We start from the raw sequence: 23,485 nt of genomic DNA on the forward strand, positions 1-23,485 counted from the left end.
GAGACTAAAGTAGAAAATACCTTTCTCTCTTGTATTAGTGTGGTTGAGCAGTCAGGCTTATAAGAGGGTAGTGTTAAGCATGTGTTATACACACTCAGACAGGAAATGATTTTGCACACTCGGACTGAATCCAGACCAATTGTTTGCATAAAAAGTTATTTTATTTGATTTCTAGAACCAAGATAGACTCAGTAGTAGCGAAGTTAACTTTTTCATACAATGTTAGTTTGAGAGATACAGTGCAGACTGGATCTGTAGGAATATGCAGATTACTTTTGCAGTTAAGAAAACGGTTCAAAAGCGCTTGAGATTACTGGTAAATTACTTTGAGATTACTTCGAGATTACCTTCCTAGTTTAGCCTGAAACACAGATTGAGCAGCACAGGACATTGGAAACAATTTACTTTGGGGGAAGACACTGTTACTTTTTGTTGCAGTGCAAAACAGTTCAACACAAAACATTTCAGAGAAAGCCACCCATTCAGCCCTATGGAGAAAAATGAAGTGTTAACTTTGCAGGTAAGTAAATGGTCTTTGAGTGGCAGTTTTGGAGGGTAAAACAAGGTTCAGGTTGGCACTCAAGTGGCACTACCAGTAGCACTAGGGCGGCTGGGTGCAGAGTGCCAATGTCAGCCAATGGGTTTAGGGGTCACCTTGGTTGGGGGCTGCTCATGGACATGCCACTCTGTCTCGGTAGCCAGGCTCCTAGATTTCAGATAAGGGCAAAGGGTACCGAGTTGGCACCAAGTCCACACCAACAGCCCTGCAGGGTGCTCAGGTGGTGTCAGGAGCCCAAAGCTTTTCAAAGGAGGACACCTGTCACGGAAATGGACTGCAGGCTGGAGCCAGAAGACTGGATGAAGGGAACCAACGGCTGGAGGATGAGGATGAAGAGTCGCTGGACACCAGGGCACCATCTGTCAGGCACTTGGGGATGCGGGAGCTGCGGGTGCAGGGGTGTTTTTTCGTATTGTATTCTGTCGGGCTTGGGGAGCACCCTTCAGAATGAGGCTGCAGGCGTCGAGGAGATGGTCGTTCACTCTGGCACTCAGGTCAGGATCACCGGGAGGGGACCTCGCTGGAGTTTTGGGCGACTCGGTCCGTGGGTATCGGGTGCAGAGTGCTAAGGACTTGCGGGTCCGGCTGGATCTGGAGGCCTGGGTTGGTGTTGGATAAATCCAGGGTCCACGGGAGATCAGAGTTATTTGTAAAGGCAGGGCAGGTCCTCAGGGTTCTTGGAGGCTGCCGATTGCAGGACCTGCCGGGTTCTGATCACTGGTTCAGAGCTGGAAACAAGCCTGTAGGGCTGGGGCCAAGCAGTTGTTTTCATTCTCTTCTGTAGCACGGCACTTTGGTCCTTCTTTTCCCGTCTATACTTAAGAGGGAGGTTCAGCGGTGCCCCTAAATGAGAGATTTAGGGGCGTAATTGGGAGGTGCAGGTTGGGACCAGACGCTCCCTTCCCTGGGGTGTCTACATCCCCTAGTAGGTCTCCCTCCAGTTGGAGGGGGCATAAGCCTTTTCTTGATTGGAGGGGTGGGCGAGGACAGAGGGGTGTGCTTCACCTGTGGGGTGGGGTGGGGTGGGGTTGGCAAAGGTGGGCACAGCTCCCTTCCTAGCTAGGTTTTTCTGTCGGTTTTCATGCTCAAAAGGGGGATCAGAAACGGTGGGGGTCAGTTGCTGATAGCAGCAAAAAGTTGGGAGTAGCTAACAAAGGCGGCAGTCCTTTGAAGCTCCTTCTTCGGGGACTCTGCCCATCCAGGAATAGAAGGCATGACACCTCTGCCCAGGATGGGCTTTGTTCTTGGACCCAGAGAGCGGAGGGCTTTCTACCCAGGGGTCCAGAAACCTGTCTGGTGGCGGCAGAGGGCTGGGAGCTAGGCAGAAACCACATCAGAGTTGGTCGTTTTTCAGGGGGTCTCTCTCATATGCCCTCTGTATGCATTTTTCATTACATCCAACACTGGCATCAGTGTGGGTTTAATATGCTGGCAAGTTTGAAACCAAATTCCCCAGACTTCAATAAAGCCATATTGGAGCTGTGAAGTTTGTGGTGACAAACTCCCATCCCATGTGTTCAAAATGGCTTAATTGCACTTACAATGCCTGTGAATGGCACAGACCCTGTAGGGGCATATTGCTCTTGCAGCTATGCCCTCACCTGGGTATGGTGCACCCTGCTTTTAGGTCTTTAAGGCCTGCTAAAGGGGTGACTTACCCATGCCACAGGCAGTGTTGGTGCGCATGGTACACAGAGATGTGTGCCATGTTGACCTGTTGGTTTGGTCTGCACCAAAACACCCAGTCTGCATTGGCAGTTTGGGATGCTAAGGTTTAAGGAATATTTATCACAAAGAGGGGAATATTAGACACTGAATATGGGTTGTGCACTGAGGAAATGTGGTGTCGGCTTGTGGTGACTGTGTGATGTGTAACCGGGAGCTGGCAGTGAACCTGGTTTGGCTGGGACCTTCCTGTGGTACCAAGCACGTCCTGCTCTACCGGCAGCCCGCTTATCCTGTTCTGCTGTCTAATTACGTATGGTTGACCTATATTGGTGCCCTCGAGCTAGTGTTCCTGGAAGTTTAGGCATTGGGCATTGTCCCAGTTGTTGTCATGTGATGCCTAACCAGTTGCAATTGGTGCCCCGGTTGTTCCCCCTGCGGGAACTCATTACATGGATAAGAGTTATTGATGCTGCCTTGGGACTTCAGTAATCGTGTAATCCCACATTCATGTGACTGGTCTTATTTTTAATTTACTTGTTTCTTTATTGGTTTATGTAGCCAGGCAAATTTTGTATTGTCCTGATGATGATCCCACACATGTTGCAGATTGAACATCTACTTATTCACTCTGACCCAGATGTTTATGCAGGATTGAGTCTTGGGTGCAGTAGTGCTTTTGACGAAAGTGTGACTTTGCTCATATACGATTCTTGTTGCCAAATAAGTGTGACTTTGCCTGTTTGTTTATTTTATTTAAGGTTTTATATAGCGCGAACAAGATCTTTGCAGATATCAGAGCGCTTTACATAAACAGTAGGTAGGGTAAACAAGACTCTTGAAACAATATAAAATTCAGTAGTCAGTGAGTTGCAAAATAGGGTAGCAATCACACAAGAGTATGCAGACTAATAACAATCAAGAAACAATAATATGGAAGCAGTACAATGTCTAATCGGGTAAGATTATAGCACCCCAGAGGGTGAGTAAACACAGTGTGAAAGCAGAGTAGTAGTCAGTAATGGGTGCGTTGCAAGTTAGTGAGGCACTCAAGTCGTAGTGTACAACCCAATAGCCAAGTTGGAAACAAATAATATGGCATCCGTGCGATGATTTAGATCTGAGAGCAGTCGAAAAGAGACTCGCATAGGTAAGCAATCAGAAGGCCAAGTACTGTCATTGTTCCAGTATCAATAGAATTCAGGTGAATTTAGCCTGAAGGATGGCCTTCACCTCTTTCTTGAAGAGTACAGTGGAAGGGATAAGCCTGGTTTCTGGCGGGAGTGCATTCCAGATCCTAGGCGCCATTCCTGAGAAGGAGCGTTTGTATGTTTTTTCCTTCCGGAATCTCCGTGGTTTCAGGAGGAGGGTTTTTGTGCTTCTGTTGGATCTTGAGCCTCCTGAAATGGTCAGCTTTTGAGTGAGGTAGTTGGGTGACTTGTGGTGTATGGCCGAGTGCGTCATACAGGCAATTTTCAGCTGAATTCTGGCTTCAATAGGCAGCCAGTTTAGGGATTTTAAATCAGGGGATATATGCGAGTGTTTTCTTGAGCCAGTGATGAGTCTCGCGGCCGCGTTCAGGGAGGCTCTTAGGAGAGCCGTTGTTGTAAGGGGGAGCCCGCTGAGAGCCGCAATACCGTAGTCTATCCGAGGAATGACTAAGGCTTGAACAACAGTTTAGAAGTCCTTGGGTGGAAGAAAGGGTTTGAGTTTTCTCAGCGTGTTGATTTGGAAGTTGGCTCCTTTAGTTGCTTTGCTAATATGCTGCTGCATGTCGAGATTGCAGTCCAGTGTGATGCCAAGGGATTTCGTGGAGTCCACGATGGTGGGCTGGACATTGAGTGCGGTTAGATGATTGAGCCATGTTTGGGTGATGGCCTTTTTCGTAGGAGGAGAGATCAGAAGGAACTCAGTTTTCATAGCATTTAGTTTGAGGTGATTGTCGGCCAGCCAAGCTTGGGTCTTTCTTAGTGTGGTATTCAACAGTTTGATGTCTTCAGGGGATTGAAGCTTGAGGTAGAGCTGAGTGTCATCTGCGTACATATGGAAGTGTACCTTTGAAGATTGAAGCAAGGTGGTGAGTGGTTCCATGACGAGGTTGAACAGTGTGGGGGATAGGGAGGAACCTTGTGGGATGCCTAGTGTTACTGGCACAGGTGAGGACAGAGCGTTGTTGATCTTGAACTTCTGAGACCGATTGTGCAGAAAGGATGTGAACCATTTGAGAACAGTCCCGGATATGCCCATCCTGGTGTTTAGGAGCTCCAGTAGTTTCTCGTGTTTGACAGTATCAAATGCTGAGGAGAGGTCAAGAAGGATGAGGAGGCAAGACTCATTGTGATCAAGGATTTGGAGGGCGTCATCAATTATGTGTGTCATGGCCGTTTCCGTGCTATGCTTTGCTCTGAATCCTGATTGGTGAGAGTTGAGGAGCTCAAACTGCTCAATGTGTTTTGTCAGTTGGAGTTGTACGCATTTTTCTAACAGTTTTGCCAGAGTGGGGATATTGGTGATAGGACGATAGTTGTTTAGGTCGGTCGGGTCAGCTGTGGGTTTCTTGAGTATAGGCGTGACTTGCCCAATCTTGAGGGAGTCTGGGATGAGCCCTTGTTGCAAGGAGCAGTTGATGATTTTAGTCCAGAGTGGGAGGAGCAGGGGGGTGAGGACTTTAACCGCATTGGCAGGTAGGGGGTCTGTGTGGTGATTGGCGGGTTTCAAGGTGACAAGCAGCTTGTGAATTGATTCTTCAGAATAGGTGTCGAAGGACGACCATGAAGCGTTGTTTTTAGGTTGAGTGTTAGTTATGCCTATGGAGCCGGAGTATCGACTTACATCCTTGAGGAGATCACTTCTTATAGTGTCGTTCTTTTGTTTGAAGAAAGCAGAAAAGTCTTCACAACTTGGAATAGCCTTTGTTGAGTTGTTAGGTTGTGGAGGTTGCGTTTTGGTTTGGGTTTTGACTAACTCGAACAGTTTTTTAGGTCGGTTTTTAGCTTGATCCAGCTGTTGGCTAAAGAAGACTGATTTCGAGCGTTTGATTTTTTCTGAAGTAGGCGTTTCTCTTACTCTTAAGCGCTCTAAGGTGCAGTGCTGAGGGGTCAGATCTCCACGAGCGCTCAGCCATGCGCATAGCACGTCTGTCTTCATTGAGGCTGCCATCGTACCATGGGTTCGAGTTCTTGGTGGCTACTCTCTTCAGTTGCAGGGGTGGGGCTTCATTGATTATGGCAGACATGGTGTCTAGGTAGTGGTCCGTCAATGAGTGCACATCAGAGACGTCCATCGGGGGAAGGAGGAGACTGCCTGTGTGGGCAGGCAAGGAGTTTGGGTTGAGATTCTTCATGTCCCTCTTCCAAATCTTGGTTTTGGCAGGTTGAGCTGGGTTAAGTTTGACCTTTTCGTTGATGAAGAAGGTGATGATGTGGTGGTCTGACCAGTCACATGGTTCGATTGCCACCAGCTGGGTAGAGTCTTCTTTGGCGATGATAAGGTCAAGGGTAGAGCCTTTTTCATGTGTTGGACCGTTGCAGATTTGGGTGAGGTCAAGCGCGTTGAGGAAACTCTTAAGGCTCTTCACCACTGCGTCTTTCTGGTCGTTCCAGTGGAGGTTGAAATCTCCCAGGTTCTTGGAATACCTGTCTAGGTGTGCCCCATAAGGGTCCTTATCCCTACTAATCAATATTAGCTTTATAGAATATTAGACTCTTTGTATTAATTAGATATTTTCTGTGCATCATTGTTTTTGCACCCAGAGAATTAGTTATTCCCATTTACAGTCCAGGGGCCTGTGTTCCTTATAGCTTAAACTACCCTTGATCCCTAGATATCCTTGGGTTCACCTTGTTTGTTTGAAAAGTGTAGCAACTTTTTTTTGGTTGAACAATATAAACAAACTGTCTTCCAGAAGCAAATGTTAAACAAATCAATGAAACCACTCCAATAATTGGAGAATACATCTTTTCTACAAACGCTGTTGTGGAGAACTTCGAGAGAATGAAAAGCACGAAATTCTCCAGCATTGTATAAATAGGATTATAGCATGCAAAAATCACTAAACAGCTTTGGGGAAAAGGTAATTTGAATTCATTTAGTTTATTGTGAAGTGCCTTTCATATTTTCACATAACACAAAATTTGACTAGCTGTTTTTTTTTTTTTTTTTTATCCCATTTCTGATACGGAGTGCTATGTACATTTTAGAGAAATCGGGGTCTCCATTTAACACTTAAAAAATGCTTCAGCTGGTATTAAACTGACTTTTTTGGTGATCATTCCCCTTTCACAGCCCACTATACCATATGGAATTGTATCCTGTAACATTATTCAGTCTGTGGTTCTTTTCCTCCAATAGACATTCATGTAATCACAAGGCTGAGGTGGTGTCAGTTACCTTCCAGTCCATGACTTCTAGGAAGTGGGAAACTGTTTACTTTAAGCATGGTTTCCCCCCAAAGTTTCTTGTTAAGCTCAGCAGAAGGCCATTTATCACCTCTAGAGTGCAAAAGGATAGAATCCTGCAGGTAGATATGTAACAGTGACTATTGGGGTACAGGTGCGGTCGTCTGTCTATTTTGCTAAAGAACATGAAAAATTGTGAAGTTTTAGCAGCAGTGTTCACTCTTGAGATTATTCTTTGTCCACACTAATACAGATGTTGAGATGGTCTCGAACACTTGACCAGTGACCATTCAAAAGGGATGGATTGCTGAACTGCATGCAGCAGGAAGAGGGAAGAGGTATACTAATGGGCAGAGTTGTCTTGTGGTCTGATGCAGAGCAGAAGATATGGCTTTTTGATTCTTTTGATTCTTTCTTAAATGGGTGCTAGGGTGGCCTTGTGGAACATGGGGTGGCATATGGGGACTGTAGAGCTCTTGCTTAAAATCTTCTGTAAGTGGAAGGACCATTTATTTTGAGGTTGCCAAACTAATGTGCATTGATTTTCAGCAGTATCGTATCTGGGTAGCCAGAAGTGTAACCATCTTCTGCTTAGTGAACAAAGCGCAACATATAGCTATTTATGAAAATAGTCCTTTTAGCGCAATATATAAAACATTGCCCTCTTTAGCTAAAAGCTCCTTAGTTATGCTGTGCTGCATAGCATTTTTTTACTTGCCCATTGTGGGTTGGTTACCCACTCGCTCCTCCCACTATGAACATTGTTTGAATGGTCCAAGTAATCTGTCAGAAGGTTAGCTATGGTCCACACGGGCATAATTTGCTCACTCGTGTGTGTCTGTATTACTATTCCCTGTTCCTGTTGTACTGTCCCAGGTCTCGTGATATAGGTCTTTAATATTTGATATTCATGGGAAGCATATGACTGGAGACTTTGGAAGCATATAGGAGTGCTGGTGAAGCTGGAGCAGGATGACAATAGTGAAGGAAGCTGGCTCTTTACATGGTGGACCAAAAATTAGGTACAATGTGTGAAGAGTACAGGCAAACCCCAGTTGGCTGACAGGGGTACAAATGATATCCCAAATGCTCTCTTTTTTGGTAGTGTGGGCGAGCAGTTAGGCTTATCAAAGGCTAAGCATTTATTGCGCACACAAAGGCTGTAAGTGAGGCACACACTAAAAGAAATCCAACATAAATTTATAAAAATAACAGATTTTTGTATGAATTTAAATACCAAGATCATGGGAATTGGGTAAGTACTTTTCGAGTTATAAATGTTTACAGGTTTCAAAAGTTCACACTTGGGCCATATTTACGATGATGGTTGGGCGAGTGTCCGACCGGCGTCATGTCGGAATGGTAACCGACGGACTATTAGTCAGCAGTTCCTTCAGACTTATTTGGATGCAACCACCCATGGGCGGTCGTAAACATCCATTGCGGCGGACTGAAAAGGGCCACTGCACAACCCTCATTAGAAAAATGTATGTTTTAAAAGATCATTGCACCGTATGGCAGGCACCACACGTTGCCTGCCACGTGGTGCAAGGATGTTTAGGGGGCACCAAAGGTTGCCCTCAGGCCCCATAGTGGAGGGCCAGGGGAGAATCCCCCCCAAAGTCACTTTCCGCCTGTTTTTTCATGGTGGGCCGATCGCTATGAAAGGATAGGCGGAAAGTGACATTGTAATCCCGACAGCGGAGCCAAGGTTCTCTCCACTGTCATTTTGGGATTACAATTCCACCCATCGGAAGCGGAGCCGAATTTCCCCACTGGTTTCCCTCCAACCGCCAGTATCCTAATACGGCGGTCGAATGGAAGCCTATGATGGGCGGAAAGCCTCCGACTAGCTATCCGATGGCTTTCCTCTCATCATCATAATAAGGGCCTTAATACAATTTCGGGAGCAATAATGTTATCCTATGGGGGAAAACGGTATACCGCTTTCAGGCACTTATCAGCGACTTACGGGACCCTTCTCCTGGACTTGAAGTGAGTATGGGGCAAGGTCCAAGGCCACACCAGCAAGTCACCTCAGGAAGGCTCAGGGGCATCTGGGTTCAGAGGCGTTTCAGCTTCTGGTGCCTCGTTTACTTAAATAGGGGGAAACACTCTGGTCAGAAGAAGGCTGCAAGCTGGAAATGGGGGGGCAGTGTGGAGTAACCTGTGAAGGGGGGAGGGGGTTGTTGGTCCTTGAGATTTTCGTGCACTTGGGGGACACCTTCTCCTCGGGCTCGGATGCAGTAGTGACTTTAGGTGTCTGGTTCGTGCTGCAGGAGACACTCATGGATGAGAGGGCCTGCACAAAGAGGCTGCAGGTAGCAAGTGGGAGTCCAGTCTAGGCAAACCCAAGGGTGACCTCCGCTTTTGAGGGTCTTGGGACCCCTTTGGTCACCTTCCTCGGACTCTGGCTTTGGGGAGCGAGTGCAGAGGCACTTTGAGGTGTCAGGTGGCGGCAGTCGAAGGCTCCCTTTTGTCTTCGTTTTGCAGGTGCATGTATTAATGTATCCGATTCTGGAATCAGTGTAGGTTTATTAATACAAGGTGTTTGATACAAAACACCATAGCTTTCAGTGAAACTATTTTGAAGCTGGGACTCTCGTTTTCACCAGTGTCCATCACATACCATAAGATGACTTCCCTGATCACTTGTACTGAGTAATTGAAGTGGCCAGCACAGGGGCCTTTTCTGCTCATGTAGATATGTCCTCACATGTGATATAATGCACCCTGCCTTAGGGCTGTAAGGCCTGCCGTATGGGTGACTTACAAATATTACACAGGGTGTGTGCCATGTCGGATTTCACTTTTTAGAGCACCTTGTCATGCATCCTGTGGTTGCAGTCTGCATATATTTGGTGCTGTGTACCTTGGAGTGGTACAAGATATACTGCAGCTCTTAGGGACCCTCTTTGGAACCTGTGTCCTAAGTACCAGTGGTACCATTTGCTAGGGACTTAGAGGTGCTAAAGGCTTGGTCAATTGGGGATCTTTTGGCCAGTTAACTGATTTTGGGGAATAAACACTGACACAGGGGACCTGATTAACAGTGCACCTCAGTCAAAGTTGCATCAAATACTAGGCAAAAAGTGGGGGACTACTATCACAAAAACCCAGTTTACTACAGATGGTGCTTTTCCTTCTTACGTTTACAAAGGTACTTTGGTCCTTTCTTGAACAAGAGGTGGCATTCTGTAAGTCTGGACAAAGGGTGGGTGAGCCAAAGTAAACGCATAGAGTAACATGCACTGTTTGTCTATAGGGTTTTCTGTATGTACGGTGGCTCACCCGGGCATACAATTCTCACTCATGCTTCTATGTTCCTACTTCCCTTTCCTGTGGTGCCTCCATTGCTGTAAAAATTCTGTTGAAATAGATCTTAGATATTTAATATTTATGGTGAGCGTTACACTGGGATCTTTTGGAGCATTCCGGAGAGCTGGTGGAAATTGTATGTTGGAGGCATATGAGCTGCAGATTGTACACTATGCATAGATCGCCACCTAGTGTTGGGCCGGATGTTTGCAGTTTGTTGTTGTCTTGAAATGTTCTTTGGAAGTCACGAGATAGGTGACTCCTCCTTAGGACCACATTGCGCATGGGCATCTGCTCCATCCCCAGATTGTTTTTTTCCGCCATCGGGCTCGGATGTGTTTCCTGCGCTCCGGTTTGGAACTAAATTTCCTTCGGCGCGCAATCCTCACCCAGTTCGACGGTATTGTCTCGATCGCGATCTAAGACACAAATCTCTACCAACTTGGAAGTCTTCGATTCCGGTCGTCGACTAAGGCCTTTGGGCCTACCTAGGCCTCACTTTCTAGCTCATGGAAAGAACGCCAATCAAGAAGTGTCCTCAATGTGGGTCGAAGTTTCCCCACACCGTCCTACATGAGGTGTGCAACCTGTGCCTTTTACCGGAGCACATGGCCAAAGACTGTTCGGCGTGTGCCTCATTCCGCTCCAAGAAGACGATCCGGGACCGACTAGCTCGAAGAACTATGGCTCGCTCGTCCGCTCCGATTCCCGATGACATCTGCGATGAAGGCATCGACATGCCAGAACACCAGCACGCCGAAGAGAGTATCTGATCATCAGATGCCGAAGACTCCGATGTCGAAGTTCACTCCAGCTCAACGGCTCGTAAGTAAGACCGTCGACCCCACCCCTTCCTCGACCCCCATCTACAAAGGCTCCGGTCACACCCTCACCTTCGGGCTCGGGTGCACACCGAGACACCGCTTCTAACGCCCCGCCTTCGGGCCCGGCAAAGAAGACGACAAAGCCTTCAGGCCGCTCGGCCTCGAGCCAGCCTACTTCCGTTGCCGACTCAGTACCGAAGAAAAAGCCATCTTCCTCTTCCACGTCTACCGTTGCTTCGACACCCAAGCACACGGCGCCAAAGACTGGCAGCGTTTCATCGAAACCGCACTCTGAGCCGAGCAAAAAATTAGCCAAAGCTCCAGATTCGCATGCATCGGAGCCGAAAAACCCTCGGAACCGAAAAAACCAGGTTCCCTCAAAAGACACTTCGAAAGGGCACACTCCTAAGCCAGCTGCCGACTCAGTGCCTAAAAAACCTACAGAGCCAAAGATTTCAACGCCAAAGGATTTACCTGGCTCACAAGAACTTTTTACACCTGATCCACAACAAAAGACTCTTGTAAAGGATCCCAAAACTGGACAATTGACTCTTCCCTCCAAGAAGAGACCACTTGAGGCGCCAGTACCTCGTCCCCTGCAAAGAAGAGACATTACAACCTCTCCATTAAGGGTCCCTTCTGCTCCACCTCCCCATACGGCTCCTATTCATACACCTCCTTCACCACAGCATTCACCTAAACCATCTCCTAATCCAGACGATGACGTACACACATTCTGATTATGAAGGTGGAGGTGCACATTACCCACCACAGGCTAATAGTCCCCCTCAGTAACCTAATCCATGGGATGATTACAACACCCCTGATGTGACTTATGTCCCACAGGATGATGCCTATCCTTCCAGACCTTCCCCACCAGAGGACACCATAGGTTTTAACCTGCTAGTCCAGAGGGCTGCACAATATCATGGGGTGGACTTACACGGACGCAGTGGAGGAAGACTTCCTCTTAGATACATTTGACTATACACAAAGGTCTACAACCATCTTACCAATGCTTAAGGGCGTCATCAAGCACGCAACAGAAATTTTTAAAGAACCTGTTAGAGCTAGGGTCCTCAATCCCAGCACTGAAAAGAAATATAAAGCTGCCCCTTCAGACCCAGCTTATATTAAAGATCCGGCACAATTAGATTCTTTAGTGGTATCGAATGCACATAAACGTGCTAATTCCCAAACAGGGGAAGCCTCCCCACCAGACAAAGAATCTAAACTCCTTGACGCCTCTGGCAAAAGAACTGCGGCACAAGCAGCTAACATCTGGCGCATTGCCAACACCCAAGCCTTGCTGGCCAGATACGACAGGGCACATTATGACAAACTAGAGTCCCTAATGCAGCACCTACCAGACAAATACAAGAACCGGGCTAATGAACTTATACAGGAAAGTAAAAATATCATGAATACTTCCATCCGTTATGCCCTAGATGCTGCGGATACTGCCTCAAGGGCAATCAACACCAGCACCTTACTGCGTAGACATGCCTGGCTACGTATTTCAGGTTTTCAACCTAAGGTGCAAAACTCCATACTTAATCAGCGATTTGATGAAACACACCTATTTGGCCCAAATGTTGACGTGTCTTTGGAGAAAATGAAGAAAGACACCGACACTGCAAAATCTATGGGAGCCTTGCAGCAGCAAGCTCCAGCCGTTCTTTTCGTCGCTCATCGTACAGAGGCAACACAAGAGGCTACTCCTCAAAGTCCATCCTCTTCTTACAAAACCCCTGCCCAATCCCCAATTACCAAGGGCTACCAGAGAGGGGCTTGCAGGGGTAACAACAACAACAAAGGCAGAGGCAAGAACAACATCAGACAGGTGGGTGCAGCAAATTATTCAATCCGGTTACTGTCTAGAATGAACATCTACCCCCCAAACATACCACCCAAACAGCGTCCAATGTCACAAGAACATCTGTAACTGTTAAAGCAAGAAGTAGTATCTCTGCTAGAAAAAGGTGCAATAGAACTAGTTCCTCTGCACCAGCAAAACAAGGGGGTTTACTCTCTGTATTTTCTAATCCCAATGAAGGACGGCTCTCTAAGGCCTATTTTGGACCTCAGACCGCTAAACATATACACACAGTCAGATCATTTTCACATGGTCACACTCCAGCATGTCCTTCCTCTCTTGTCACAAAACGACTTCCTGGCTACTTCAGACCTCAAGGACGCATACTTCCACATTCCCATTCACAATGCTCACAGGAAGTATCTCAGGTTTATAATAGACACGGCAGCACTACCAGTTCTGTAGACAGTCACTCCTGAGGCGGAAGCCGGGAGCCCTAGAACAGAAAACTATCGTATTTTAAAAAATTGTATGCTGTGATTTTAAAACTGCTTTACTCATTTATCAAATCCTGACACCCACCTCAGCTACGCCGATCAGCTGATTTACTTGCTGGAATCGGCAAAAACGCTCGTTTCTCTGCCGCCATTTCCACGAGCGAGGAGCCTAGAGACACGCCCATCTCTGTTGGCCACGCCCCCTTCACAATATAAACAGAGCGCGCTGACCACTAGCGCTGCCCTGTAGACAGAGTCACTCCTGAGGCGGAAGCCGGGAGCCCTAGAACAGAAAACTATCGTATTTTTAAAAATTGTATGCAAATTGTATGCTGTGATTTTAAAACTGCTTTACTCATTTATCAAATCCTGACACCCACCTCAGCTACGCCGATCAGCTGATTTACTTGCTGGAATCGGCAAAAACGCTCGTTTCTCTGCCGCCATTTCCACGAGCGAGGAGCCTAGAGACACGCCCATCTCTGTTGGCCACACCCCCCTCCGACACCCAAGCTCCTACTATAAAACCATGAGTCCATGCCGGAAGCGCAGCGGACGGGCGCGACGATGGCGCGCCGAAGCAGCGCCAAAGGGGTGCCAGTCTGCGCCAGTCCGCGCCGGACCCGCGCCCAGGGCCCAAATTCCTAGCCAGCCACCACACGATCCTAGTAAGTCAATGAAATACTCCTCCTCCAATCTGTTAGAGATTAAAAACACCATGCTTTGGCAGGACTGCCCACATCTTAACTTAGACGAGTATTCCAACGTGATTCATATAGCCTGCCCTAAATGCAATTTTAAACTTAATCATTCCCTTACTCAGATACCTCTGATTCCAGGGGCACCATGTAATGATACCACACGCATTAAGTGCGCACTGGTGAACGCTAGATCTATGTGTAAACATAGAGAAGAGGTGGCCGAATTAATATCAGCACACAAACTGGATATTCTGTTTATAACAGTGACATGGGCCGACTTGGCTTCCGACCCCGATCTTGTGACAGCCGTCCCTGAGGGCTATTATATTGTCAGACAAGATAGACCGGCTGGAAAAAAAAGGGGGCGGCCGTGCCATAATTCTACGGCTAAACCTAGCAGTAAAAACCGGAACCTCAGATACCATCCCTGCTGAAACATTATCCTTTTCTATCACGCTTTCCCCCACCCAAATGTTCAATGGAGTTCTGCTCTATCGTCCCCCAGCGGCCCGAACACCTTTTCTCCAATCCATTAGCACTTTATTAGAAACCGTGCCAGAAGTCTCTGACTTCACAATACTTGGAGATTTTAACTTTCATTTAGAAAACACATTAGACAAAGATACTCTGAGCCTGATTGAGGATTTCAAGGCCGTTGGCCTAAACCAGTTGGTTACCTCACCCACGCACAAAGCAGGTCACGTTCTTGACGGACTGTTCACGAATAACCCGGCCATTACCCCCACTACTGTTACTCCCATTGTATGGTCAGATCATGCAGTGGTGGTTTTCTACGCCTGTGTCAAGAAACACAAAAATCAACCCTCGGCAAAAAAGCAACAGAGGCCCAGTAGGGATTGGAAAAACATAGATATGAATACACTAGCCGAGAATCTTGAAAATACTAAACCATCCAAAGTGTCAGACCCTCAACTAGCAGCAAACAATTACAACCAATGGCTCACAGACACCTTTAATCAAATAGCGCCTCTAAAGAGAGTGCGGTTAAATCGTGCAACACCATCAGCCCCTTGGTTCTCTGAACTGCTAAGAATAGAAAGACAGAAATGCCGCAATCTAGAAAGGCACTGGCGAGTTAAGTATGACAACAACGACAAAGAAAGATACAAACAAGCGCTATCAGGCTACAGGAAGATGCTAAGACTGGAAAAAAGCAAATATTTCTGTGAACAGATAGAAAAAGCACAGAACTCTGGTAAGCAACTATACCAGGTAGTGGCTACACTAACAAATATACCAACAGCCAATACCACTGAAACTACCCAAGACTTCTGTAATCAAATGGCTGACTTTTTCAGGACCACGGTCACAGAAATCTTTGATAAATTTAATAACATCACGACTGGGGAACTTTCAGATAGCACCAAGAACGTACAACTCACATCCTCCTCTCTGAATGAATTTCTCCCTCCATCACTATCAGAAATAAAAGATCTCATTAAAACAACTGTCAGGTTCCCCTCTGGATCCCTGCCCACCAACCATCATCAAACTAACATCTGATGTGGTAGCACCAATCCTGGAGAACATCTGCAGTACCATCTGTGAATCAGGAAATTATCCTCAAAGTTGGAAAACTGCTATAATAAAGCCACTTCTAAAGAAACCCACCCTTAACACCTTGGAATTAAAAAGTTATCGCCCTATATCAGCCCTTCCTTATCCATCAAAAATACTTGAAAAAGTTATAAACAAACAGCTGGCTAGCTACATTGATCATAACAACCTGCTAGATAACACCCAGTTTGGGTTCAGGAGAGGACATGGAACGGAGACGGCGCTCATCAAGGCTTCTGAAGAGATCAGACAGATCATGGACCAGGGTGGCTCGGCTGTTCTGATCTTGCTTGATCTCTCAGCAGCCTTTGACACGGTCGATCACAACATCTTGATCGACCGTGTCACAGCCATGGGCATAAAGGGCAAGGCTGCGGAGCTTCTGGCCTCTTTCCTGGCTAACAGAGAACAGTCAGTAAAGATGGGGAACTTCTATTCACCAACGTTTGTGCTGCCTTGCGGAGTCCCCCAGGGATCCTCGCTGAGTCCGACACTTTTTAACATCTATGTGTCGGACTTGGCGAGGGTCATTAAAACCTATGGAATGGGAGTAACTTCATACGCCGACGATACTCAGTTGGTGTTGGCAGTGCATAAAAACGGGATCGAAGTGGCAGCCAACTTTCAGACGGGCATGAGAGCCATCAGTCATTGGATGGACAGTAATTGTCTAAAACTAAACACCGATAAGACCGAGGTAATGGTGTTTGGAGACCTAAAACCATCTTGGTCTTCGATCTGGTGGCCACCGGAAATGGGCAATCCACCCATCCCAGTCTCAAAGGTCAGAAACCTAGGAGTGTTGTTTGACAACAAACTAAGTTTCACTAATCATGCCAACGCAGTAGTCTCCTCTTCCTTTTTTACGCTACGGAAAGTGAAAAGGCTACTACCTTACCTTCCCCTGTCTGCAGGGAAAACCCTGATGTCCTCCTTGGTGTTATCCAAGGTGGACTACTGTAATGGGCTTCTGCTGAATGCTCAGGAGCAGGTCTTCAAAAAGTTACAAATGGTGCAGAACGCCGCGGCACGAATTTTGACCAAAACTCCCAAGTTCGCGCCCATCTCATCCGTCGTTTACCTACGGCACTGGCTCCCAGTAAAAAAAACAAAATTCAAGGCTTTGTGTATTATATACAAGGCACTGAATAGCCAAGGACCCGACTTTTTTAGGGAATCACTGCAGCTGTATGTTCCCAAGAGAGCGTTAAGATCTGCCTCATCCGCATCCCTATGCATTCAACGAGTGAGAACAGTCACTTGGGGAGACAGACGCTTCTTAGTGGCTGCCTCGAGGCTCTGGAACTTCTTGCCCCATCACATAAAAAACAGCTCTTCACTGCTGCTCTTCAGAAAGCAAGTGAAGACCTGGTTATTCACTCAATAATGCACAGGAAGTGCCTCTCTGTCTGCCCAGCGCCGAGACACCATTTGTGGTATTTGTTTGCGCTCTAGAAGTTTAGAAAATAAATAAATAAAGTACTCTCATTTGGAGTCACAACAGCACCAAGGGTGTTCACCAAGTACTTGGCAGTGGTGGCAGGGCATCTACGAAGACAGCACATCCATGTCTTCCCGTACCTCGACGACTGGCTCATAAAAGCCAGTTCACACAATCAATGCGCAAAAAACACTCATGCCACCATCCAGCTTCTTCACGACTTGGGGTTCACAATAAACCACACCACGTCTCACTCGACAGCGCTAGCTTATCCCACCCCAGCAAGGATAGCCAGCATGCAAACTCTCTTAACAAAGTTTCAGCCACAACACTCCCTCCCAGCACGAGTGTTCGTGCAACTCCTAGGGATGATGGCCTCTTGCATCATCATAGTACCCCATGCAAGACTTCAAATGCGTCCACTGCAAGAGTGCTTATCACGTCAATGGAACCAGGCTCAAGGTCACTTAACAGACCTAGTGTTGGTAGACGGTCAAACTCCTCGCTCTCTGCAGTGGTGGAACACCAAAAACCTTTCCAAGGGATGACCGTTCCTAGAGCCAGTTCCTCCGATAATCTTGACTGCGGACGCATCTCTCTCCGGCTGGGGAGCCCACCTACTGCAACACATCATGCAAGGCAGGTGGACGCCACAACAAAAAATACTCCACATCAATCATCTGGAGTTACTAGCAATATTCCTGGCACGAAAAGCTTTCCAGAAGCAAGTAGCAAACAAAGCTGTGTTAGTCCGCACAGACAACATGACAGCAATGTATTGCATACAGAAGCAAGGAGGCACGCACTCTATGCAACTACCTCAACTAGCACTGGAAATATGGAGGTGGGCCATACCTCAGAACATATTCCTTCTAGCCAACATGTCCCAGGAGTACAAAATACTATAGCGGATCTGTTAAGTCGTCAAACACAACAGACCCACGAGTGGGAACTTCGTATGCAAGTTCTTCAGCCATTTTTTCAGATGTGAGGACAACCTCAGATAGACCGATTTGCCACCCACAAACTCAAAATGCCCAAGCTTCGCCGCCAGATATCCACACCCACTGTCCAAAGGCAATGCGATATGGATGAATTGGTCAAACAGATTTGCGTACGCTTTTCCACCTCTACCACTCATGCCATTAGTAGTACGCAAACTACAGCAGCATTCTCTGACCCTCATCCTAGTTGCTCCAACGTGGGCCAGACAACCGTGGTACACCACACTGCTACAACTGTCTGTAGTACTGCACCAAAAATTACACCTTTCTCCACATCTTTCACAGAACAGTGTAGAAATCAGACACCCGGACCCAGCTCAGCTCAACCTAGCGGACTGGCTCCTGAAATCCTAGAATTTGGATATCTGAACCTTCCTCCAGACTGCATGAATGTCATTAAAGCTAAATGTCCTACCACTAGGGCATGTTATGCAGCCAAGTGGAAACTATTTGTAATCTATTGTCATAACAACAATATTAATCCCTTGGATGTGGCCATTCAACACATTATAGGTTACTTACTGCATCTCCAAAGATGTAACTTAGCCTATACGTCCATTAGACTACATCTTGCTGCAATAGCAGTATATCTGCAAAACAGACATCTATCTCTGTTCAGAGTGCCTGCCATTAAAGCCTTTATTGAAGGCCTTAAAAGAATAATTCCTCCTAGAGTACCACCTTCACCTGTATGGAATTTAAACTTAGTTCTCACACGGCTAATGGGGCTTCCCTTCGAACCCCTACACAAATGTGAATTACAATTTCTAACCTGGAAGGTTGCGTTCTTAGTAGCTATTACCTCCCTGCGCAGAGTTAGTGAACTACAAGCACTAACCATTCAAGAAACCTTTTTGCAAATGCATCAAAATAAGGTTGTTCTGCGTACCAATCCAAAATTCCTGCCTAAAGTCATTTTTCCATTCCATCTCAATCAATCTGTGGAACTGCCCGTTTTCTTCTCGCAACCACAGTCAGTAGCAGAAGAAGCTTTTCACACTAGATGTCAAAAGAGCATTGTACAACATAGAAAGAACACAACCCTTTCGTAAGACAAAACAACTTTTTGTGTCTTTCTCACCACCACACACGGGCAATCCCATTTCAAAATCTGGAATAGCTAGATGGATTGTCAAATGCATACAGATTTGCTACCACAAAGCTAAACGTACGCTATCTGTTCCTCCTAAAGCCCACTCTACCAGAAAGATAGGGGCTTCAATGGCATTTTTAGGGAATATTCCCTTAGATGACATCTGCAGAGCAGCCTCATGGGCTACACCGCACACATTCACAAAACACTATTGTGTAGATGTGCAAACAAAACAGCAAGCTAATGTGGGCCAGGCTGTTCTCAAAACATTATTCCTAACTACTGCAACAGATAGGGGTGGTCGCCGCTAAGAGTGGGTACTGCTATATAATCTATGCATAGTGTACAATCTGCACCTCATATGCCTTGAACGGAAAATGCTACTTACCAGTATGCATCTGTTCTTGGCATGTAGAGCTGCAGAGTTGTACACGCCCACCCGCCTCCCCGGCTACCCTTATCTGTTCCAGTATTATCTTAATTAGATACAAATTACACAGGCATCCTTCCTGTACTTGCAAAGCTCCATCATTTCCCTAATGGCGAAAAACAATCTGGGAATGGAGCCGATGCCCATGCGGTCCTAAGGAGGAGTCTCCTATCTTGTGACTTCCAAAGAACTTTTCAGGACAACAACAAACTGCAAACATCCGGGCCCAACACTAGGTGGCGATCTATGCATAGTGTACAACTCTGCAGCTCTACATGCCAAGAACAGATGTATACTAGTAAGTAGCATTTTCCTTTTCCTCCTTATTTTTATAAAGGTACTTTGGTTCCTTCTTGAACCAGAAAAGGCGTCTGTTAGCCTAGACTAAGAGTAGGTGTGGAAGAGTCACGTCTGAAGATATATATATATTCTTTTTACTTTTGATTTTGTCTATTCCTGTTTGAATGGTTCATCCATGTTTCTATTTCTCTCCAGTAACAGTTGTCTTGTTGGTTGCAGGTTTCCCCCTGGGGTTGTTGGAGTCGCACCACCTGGACTGCCAGCAACTACTGTGGATGGGCTGGTTGCTGCTTCTCACCCTTTGCCTCATGGAATGCCCTCTCTTTCTCACACCCCATCCCCCGGACAAACCAACAAACCTGACCCTGACAGAGAGCCCTCCGACCAATAGCATTGTCCTTCCTTCCTTTCTTTTCCCACCTCCCCATCGTTTCCTTGGATAGAGGCCAGGATCCTGGATTTTTAGCAGCCCTCATCTTATCTGGTAGAAGAAACTAAGCAGAGACATGCCGGGACTGCTCCACTTTGAAATGTTGGACCACTTCTTCTGAGCAAGAGGAGAGCTATTATCCAGAACAGTATACTTTGCAGATTGCCTTTCAACACATTTTTTAAACCAGTTTAGTTTCAAGCAGAGATTATCCTGACCGTTCCATTGGCCTGGAACTGGCTTTTGGCAATTAATCTGGGCCAGTCTATTGATTATCCTCGTGCTGGTGCAGGACAACATGAAAAGCTGCAGCACACTCCTCTTTTTTTTTCCCCCTTTCTTTCTTTAGATCTATGCAGCTTGGCAGTAAGATCATGAGCTGCAGAGGTGAATGTAGACCCATACATGTGTGAGCTTACCGCTTTATAGTGAAAGAGAGGGTAGTTCCCACTGGCACCCTGTGACTTGCCCCAGGTAGTCTTGTGTGTGCCCTTGCTCAGGAAGGTAGGTGTATGTTTACATGAGGTAGACATATGTAAGCTCAGGTATTGAGTAGGCATGCATACAAGCAAGGTCAGGGGTGTTTTTGGGTGAAATTTCTGATGGCTATAAGTGTTACGTACCATTGGGCATATACAGGTCAGCGAGTGTGGTAGTTAAGGATTGGGGGTGTTTGACCTCTTATCGCGATATGTGAGTGACAGTCTTTGTGCTTACAAACAGTGGTGAGAGCAACTTCTGTACTGATTGTAAATGATTACAAATGGAAGTCTGCCCCCCTTCCCCGTTGCTGTGCTGATTGAGGATTCTGTCATCCGCTCTTCAAGACACTTGGCTCAATATTCAAAGTGCTCAGTAATGTTCAAGTTGTCCTGTGCTGGAGAGAAGGCTAGCACTTCCACACTCAGAATCTGCCAGCGAAGTTGCAACTTTTTGTAACTCTTGGACATTTTCCATTTGATGGAGCAAATTCCTGGCTGTTGACGCACCACTGGAAGTGACTTCCTGCCATTCCAAAACCAAGATGGCTGCTGTTTCCCTCATTTTCTCAGTGGGCCTCTGCCTGATAATGATGCATCATAGAAAACCAACAGATTCAACCCTTATTTTTGTACAGATTTCTAGCGTGTGTCTTTGCTCTGCCATGGCAGACACATGCCCACCTCCTGTAGTGCGTGCCCAGACCTCTCCCGTGCAGTGTGTATCAAAGGTGGTTGCTGGATCATGTGATTTTTACCTACAATCTTCATCAGTATTTTCTTTCGATGGAGTAAAAAATATTTTAGAAACCAGTGGCTCATAAGTGTTTGTTTTGAAAGGTAAAAACGTTCACTTGGGTTTTGTCACATGTATTGTGAGTGTCCCCCCTTCTTTGAGAACATTGCTTGGAGTTGCACTTATTTCTTGCGAGAATGCGCTTATCTGAGGGACTGCACGGACTCTAGTTCTGCTGACTGGTTAATAGCCTCCTTTAAGTGAGCTGAAGTAAGGAGACTGCTGGTGCAGATTCTGCCGAGAGAACATGCGCTGCATGGGATATTGTTGACTATAAGGGGTTTGGAGTATACCCACTGCTTACCATTTGTTGTCTTAATTATATCGCTTTGCTGCCTCCTAATTGGCCAGCGGATGCCGTTTCACTACTTCTTTTTTTCGGGAGCATGGAAGAGGAAGTGAAACCAGCAAATGAATCGGGTACTGGTTGATTTAGCTTGATTAGTGTCCTTCAGCTTTCCAGCCACTGCTCGCACTGTGGTTTAGGTACTTTCCTGTACCCTCCTTCACCCCTTAACCTTCCGTTGCCCGTCTTGACCACCACCACCCTCCAGAAGAAAATAAACTCGCAATGAGGGGACCATTACTGGCTGCGTCGCAACACTTTTTTCTAACTTTTCTTTTCTTTTACAATTGTTGTTTGTTGCGCTGGATACAGATTGCAAACGGCCACCACAATATTTGCAGAACTCTATCTAATTGGGAAAGGCTTTGTACGCAAGCCTTTCCATCTGCTCGTGTACTTTTTACATCGCACCTTTGCAAGTGGTGATTTCCATCCCGGTAAAAGAAATCCACCCTTTAGGTGTCTGGTTCGCCCAGTATATTGAGACAGAATGCTGATTGCTACTAAAATGTTTGAAAGATCAGCATCACACTAGCCCTCTGGTGTGCAATAACGTTAAGGGTTCCTGTACTTCTTGCAAATAGGGCATTTCTCGTGCCACCTCCTCAGAATTATTCTTTCTAGAGACAATTACAATCTCCCCACTGTCGAGAGGTGGCACGGTGCCGGTCCTGCAGCTAAGGACTCTGTGTGGCCAAAGTCTGCATTCTGAGCTTGATCTAGAAGGTAGGGGAACACACCAGATGACTGCTTGGGAACGAAAACCTCCCTTTGGTAAACATCTTATTTTTAAAAGTTCTCTGTTAGAGTACTGTTATTTGAGCCAATTTCTGCTTGCGGATTGAGTATTTTCGCTTCCTCAGTTGCAACAAGATTGCGTGTGTTAATTCTCATGTTCTGTATTGTTTGAGAGCAAAAAAGTATGTACTCCTTGCTTATTTATCTTACCCCTTTCAGTCCCCAGCACTGGAATTATTCTAATACCTTTAAGTTGCCTGAACCTCTGCTTGCCTGGTCCCCTGTTCTTTCGTGCTCCTCCTGCTTGCCGTCTAAGATTTACCAGCTCCGAGTTTGCACCCTGCTCCTCACTTTGTGACAGTCTGCCATGCTCCCACTTGCAATATAAGGATAAACAATTCTGTTGTATGTCAAATAATTACTCTTCAATGCGCATGATGCATGTAATGTCTACTGCTATTTAGTAACGTGTCCCCTGGGGAAAGAGACGTAGGTCAGCCCTTTCCATTTGAGGTGTTGCAAACAAAATAATGTCATTGATTTTAAATCTCCTTCCCTCTCCCGAATGAAATTGACACCTCTGAGGCATGGTTGAAAAAAATACTTAACAATGACAGAAATCGCCCCCATGATCATTTGCCTCTTCCACGACTGGCAAGTCTCTACCTTTGAGCATTAAGTGAGGCAATCTTTGCTGGTTAGGTAAGGGTTTGAATATGTGACCTGTAGGAGGCTGGCTTAGTATAAGGTGCACACTTATAGAAGCGAAGCACCTTGTACTAATCCAGACAACCATTTTGGTGGTTTTAGTAGTCTTAGACAACCACAGAAAGCTCTCCAAGTGGTAGCTGGTTAAGAGCAGCCTTAAGGCTTAGTCAAGGAGTGTTAAGCAGCTAGTTTTACCAGAACTAAACATATAGTGAAGGTTAAACGAAAAAGAACCACACAGTGTAGCTATAAAAACAGTTATATTTATTAGACATACTAACACATTGGTATATCTCCTACTTGGAGATATCAGCACAATATCTACAGTACTTGAGATGTAAACGGGCAAGTAAGCATAAATGCAC

General features: G+C 46.2%; 1 protein-coding gene across 2 annotated transcripts in view; it reads left to right on the forward strand.

Moving 5' to 3' along the window:
- LOC147703388 (C-terminal-binding protein 2) overlaps positions 1-21,342 on the forward strand; it is a 182,237-nt gene extending 160,895 nt beyond the window's left edge. For both annotated transcript variants that reach the window (XM_086931830.1, XM_086931829.1), the window contains one exon: positions 19,843-21,342. In XM_086931830.1, the coding sequence (XP_086787956.1) occupies positions 19,843-20,014 (172 nt within the window). In that variant the 3' untranslated portion in view covers positions 20,015-21,342. The remainder of the gene's footprint in view (positions 1-19,842) is intronic.
- Positions 21,343-23,485: the final 2,143 nt, after the last annotated feature.

This window comes from Lissotriton vulgaris, chromosome 7, assembly GCF_964263255.1.
Source record: "Lissotriton vulgaris chromosome 7, aLisVul1.2, whole genome shotgun sequence".
NCBI classification, from domain to species: Eukaryota; Metazoa; Chordata; class Amphibia; order Caudata; family Salamandridae; genus Lissotriton; species Lissotriton vulgaris.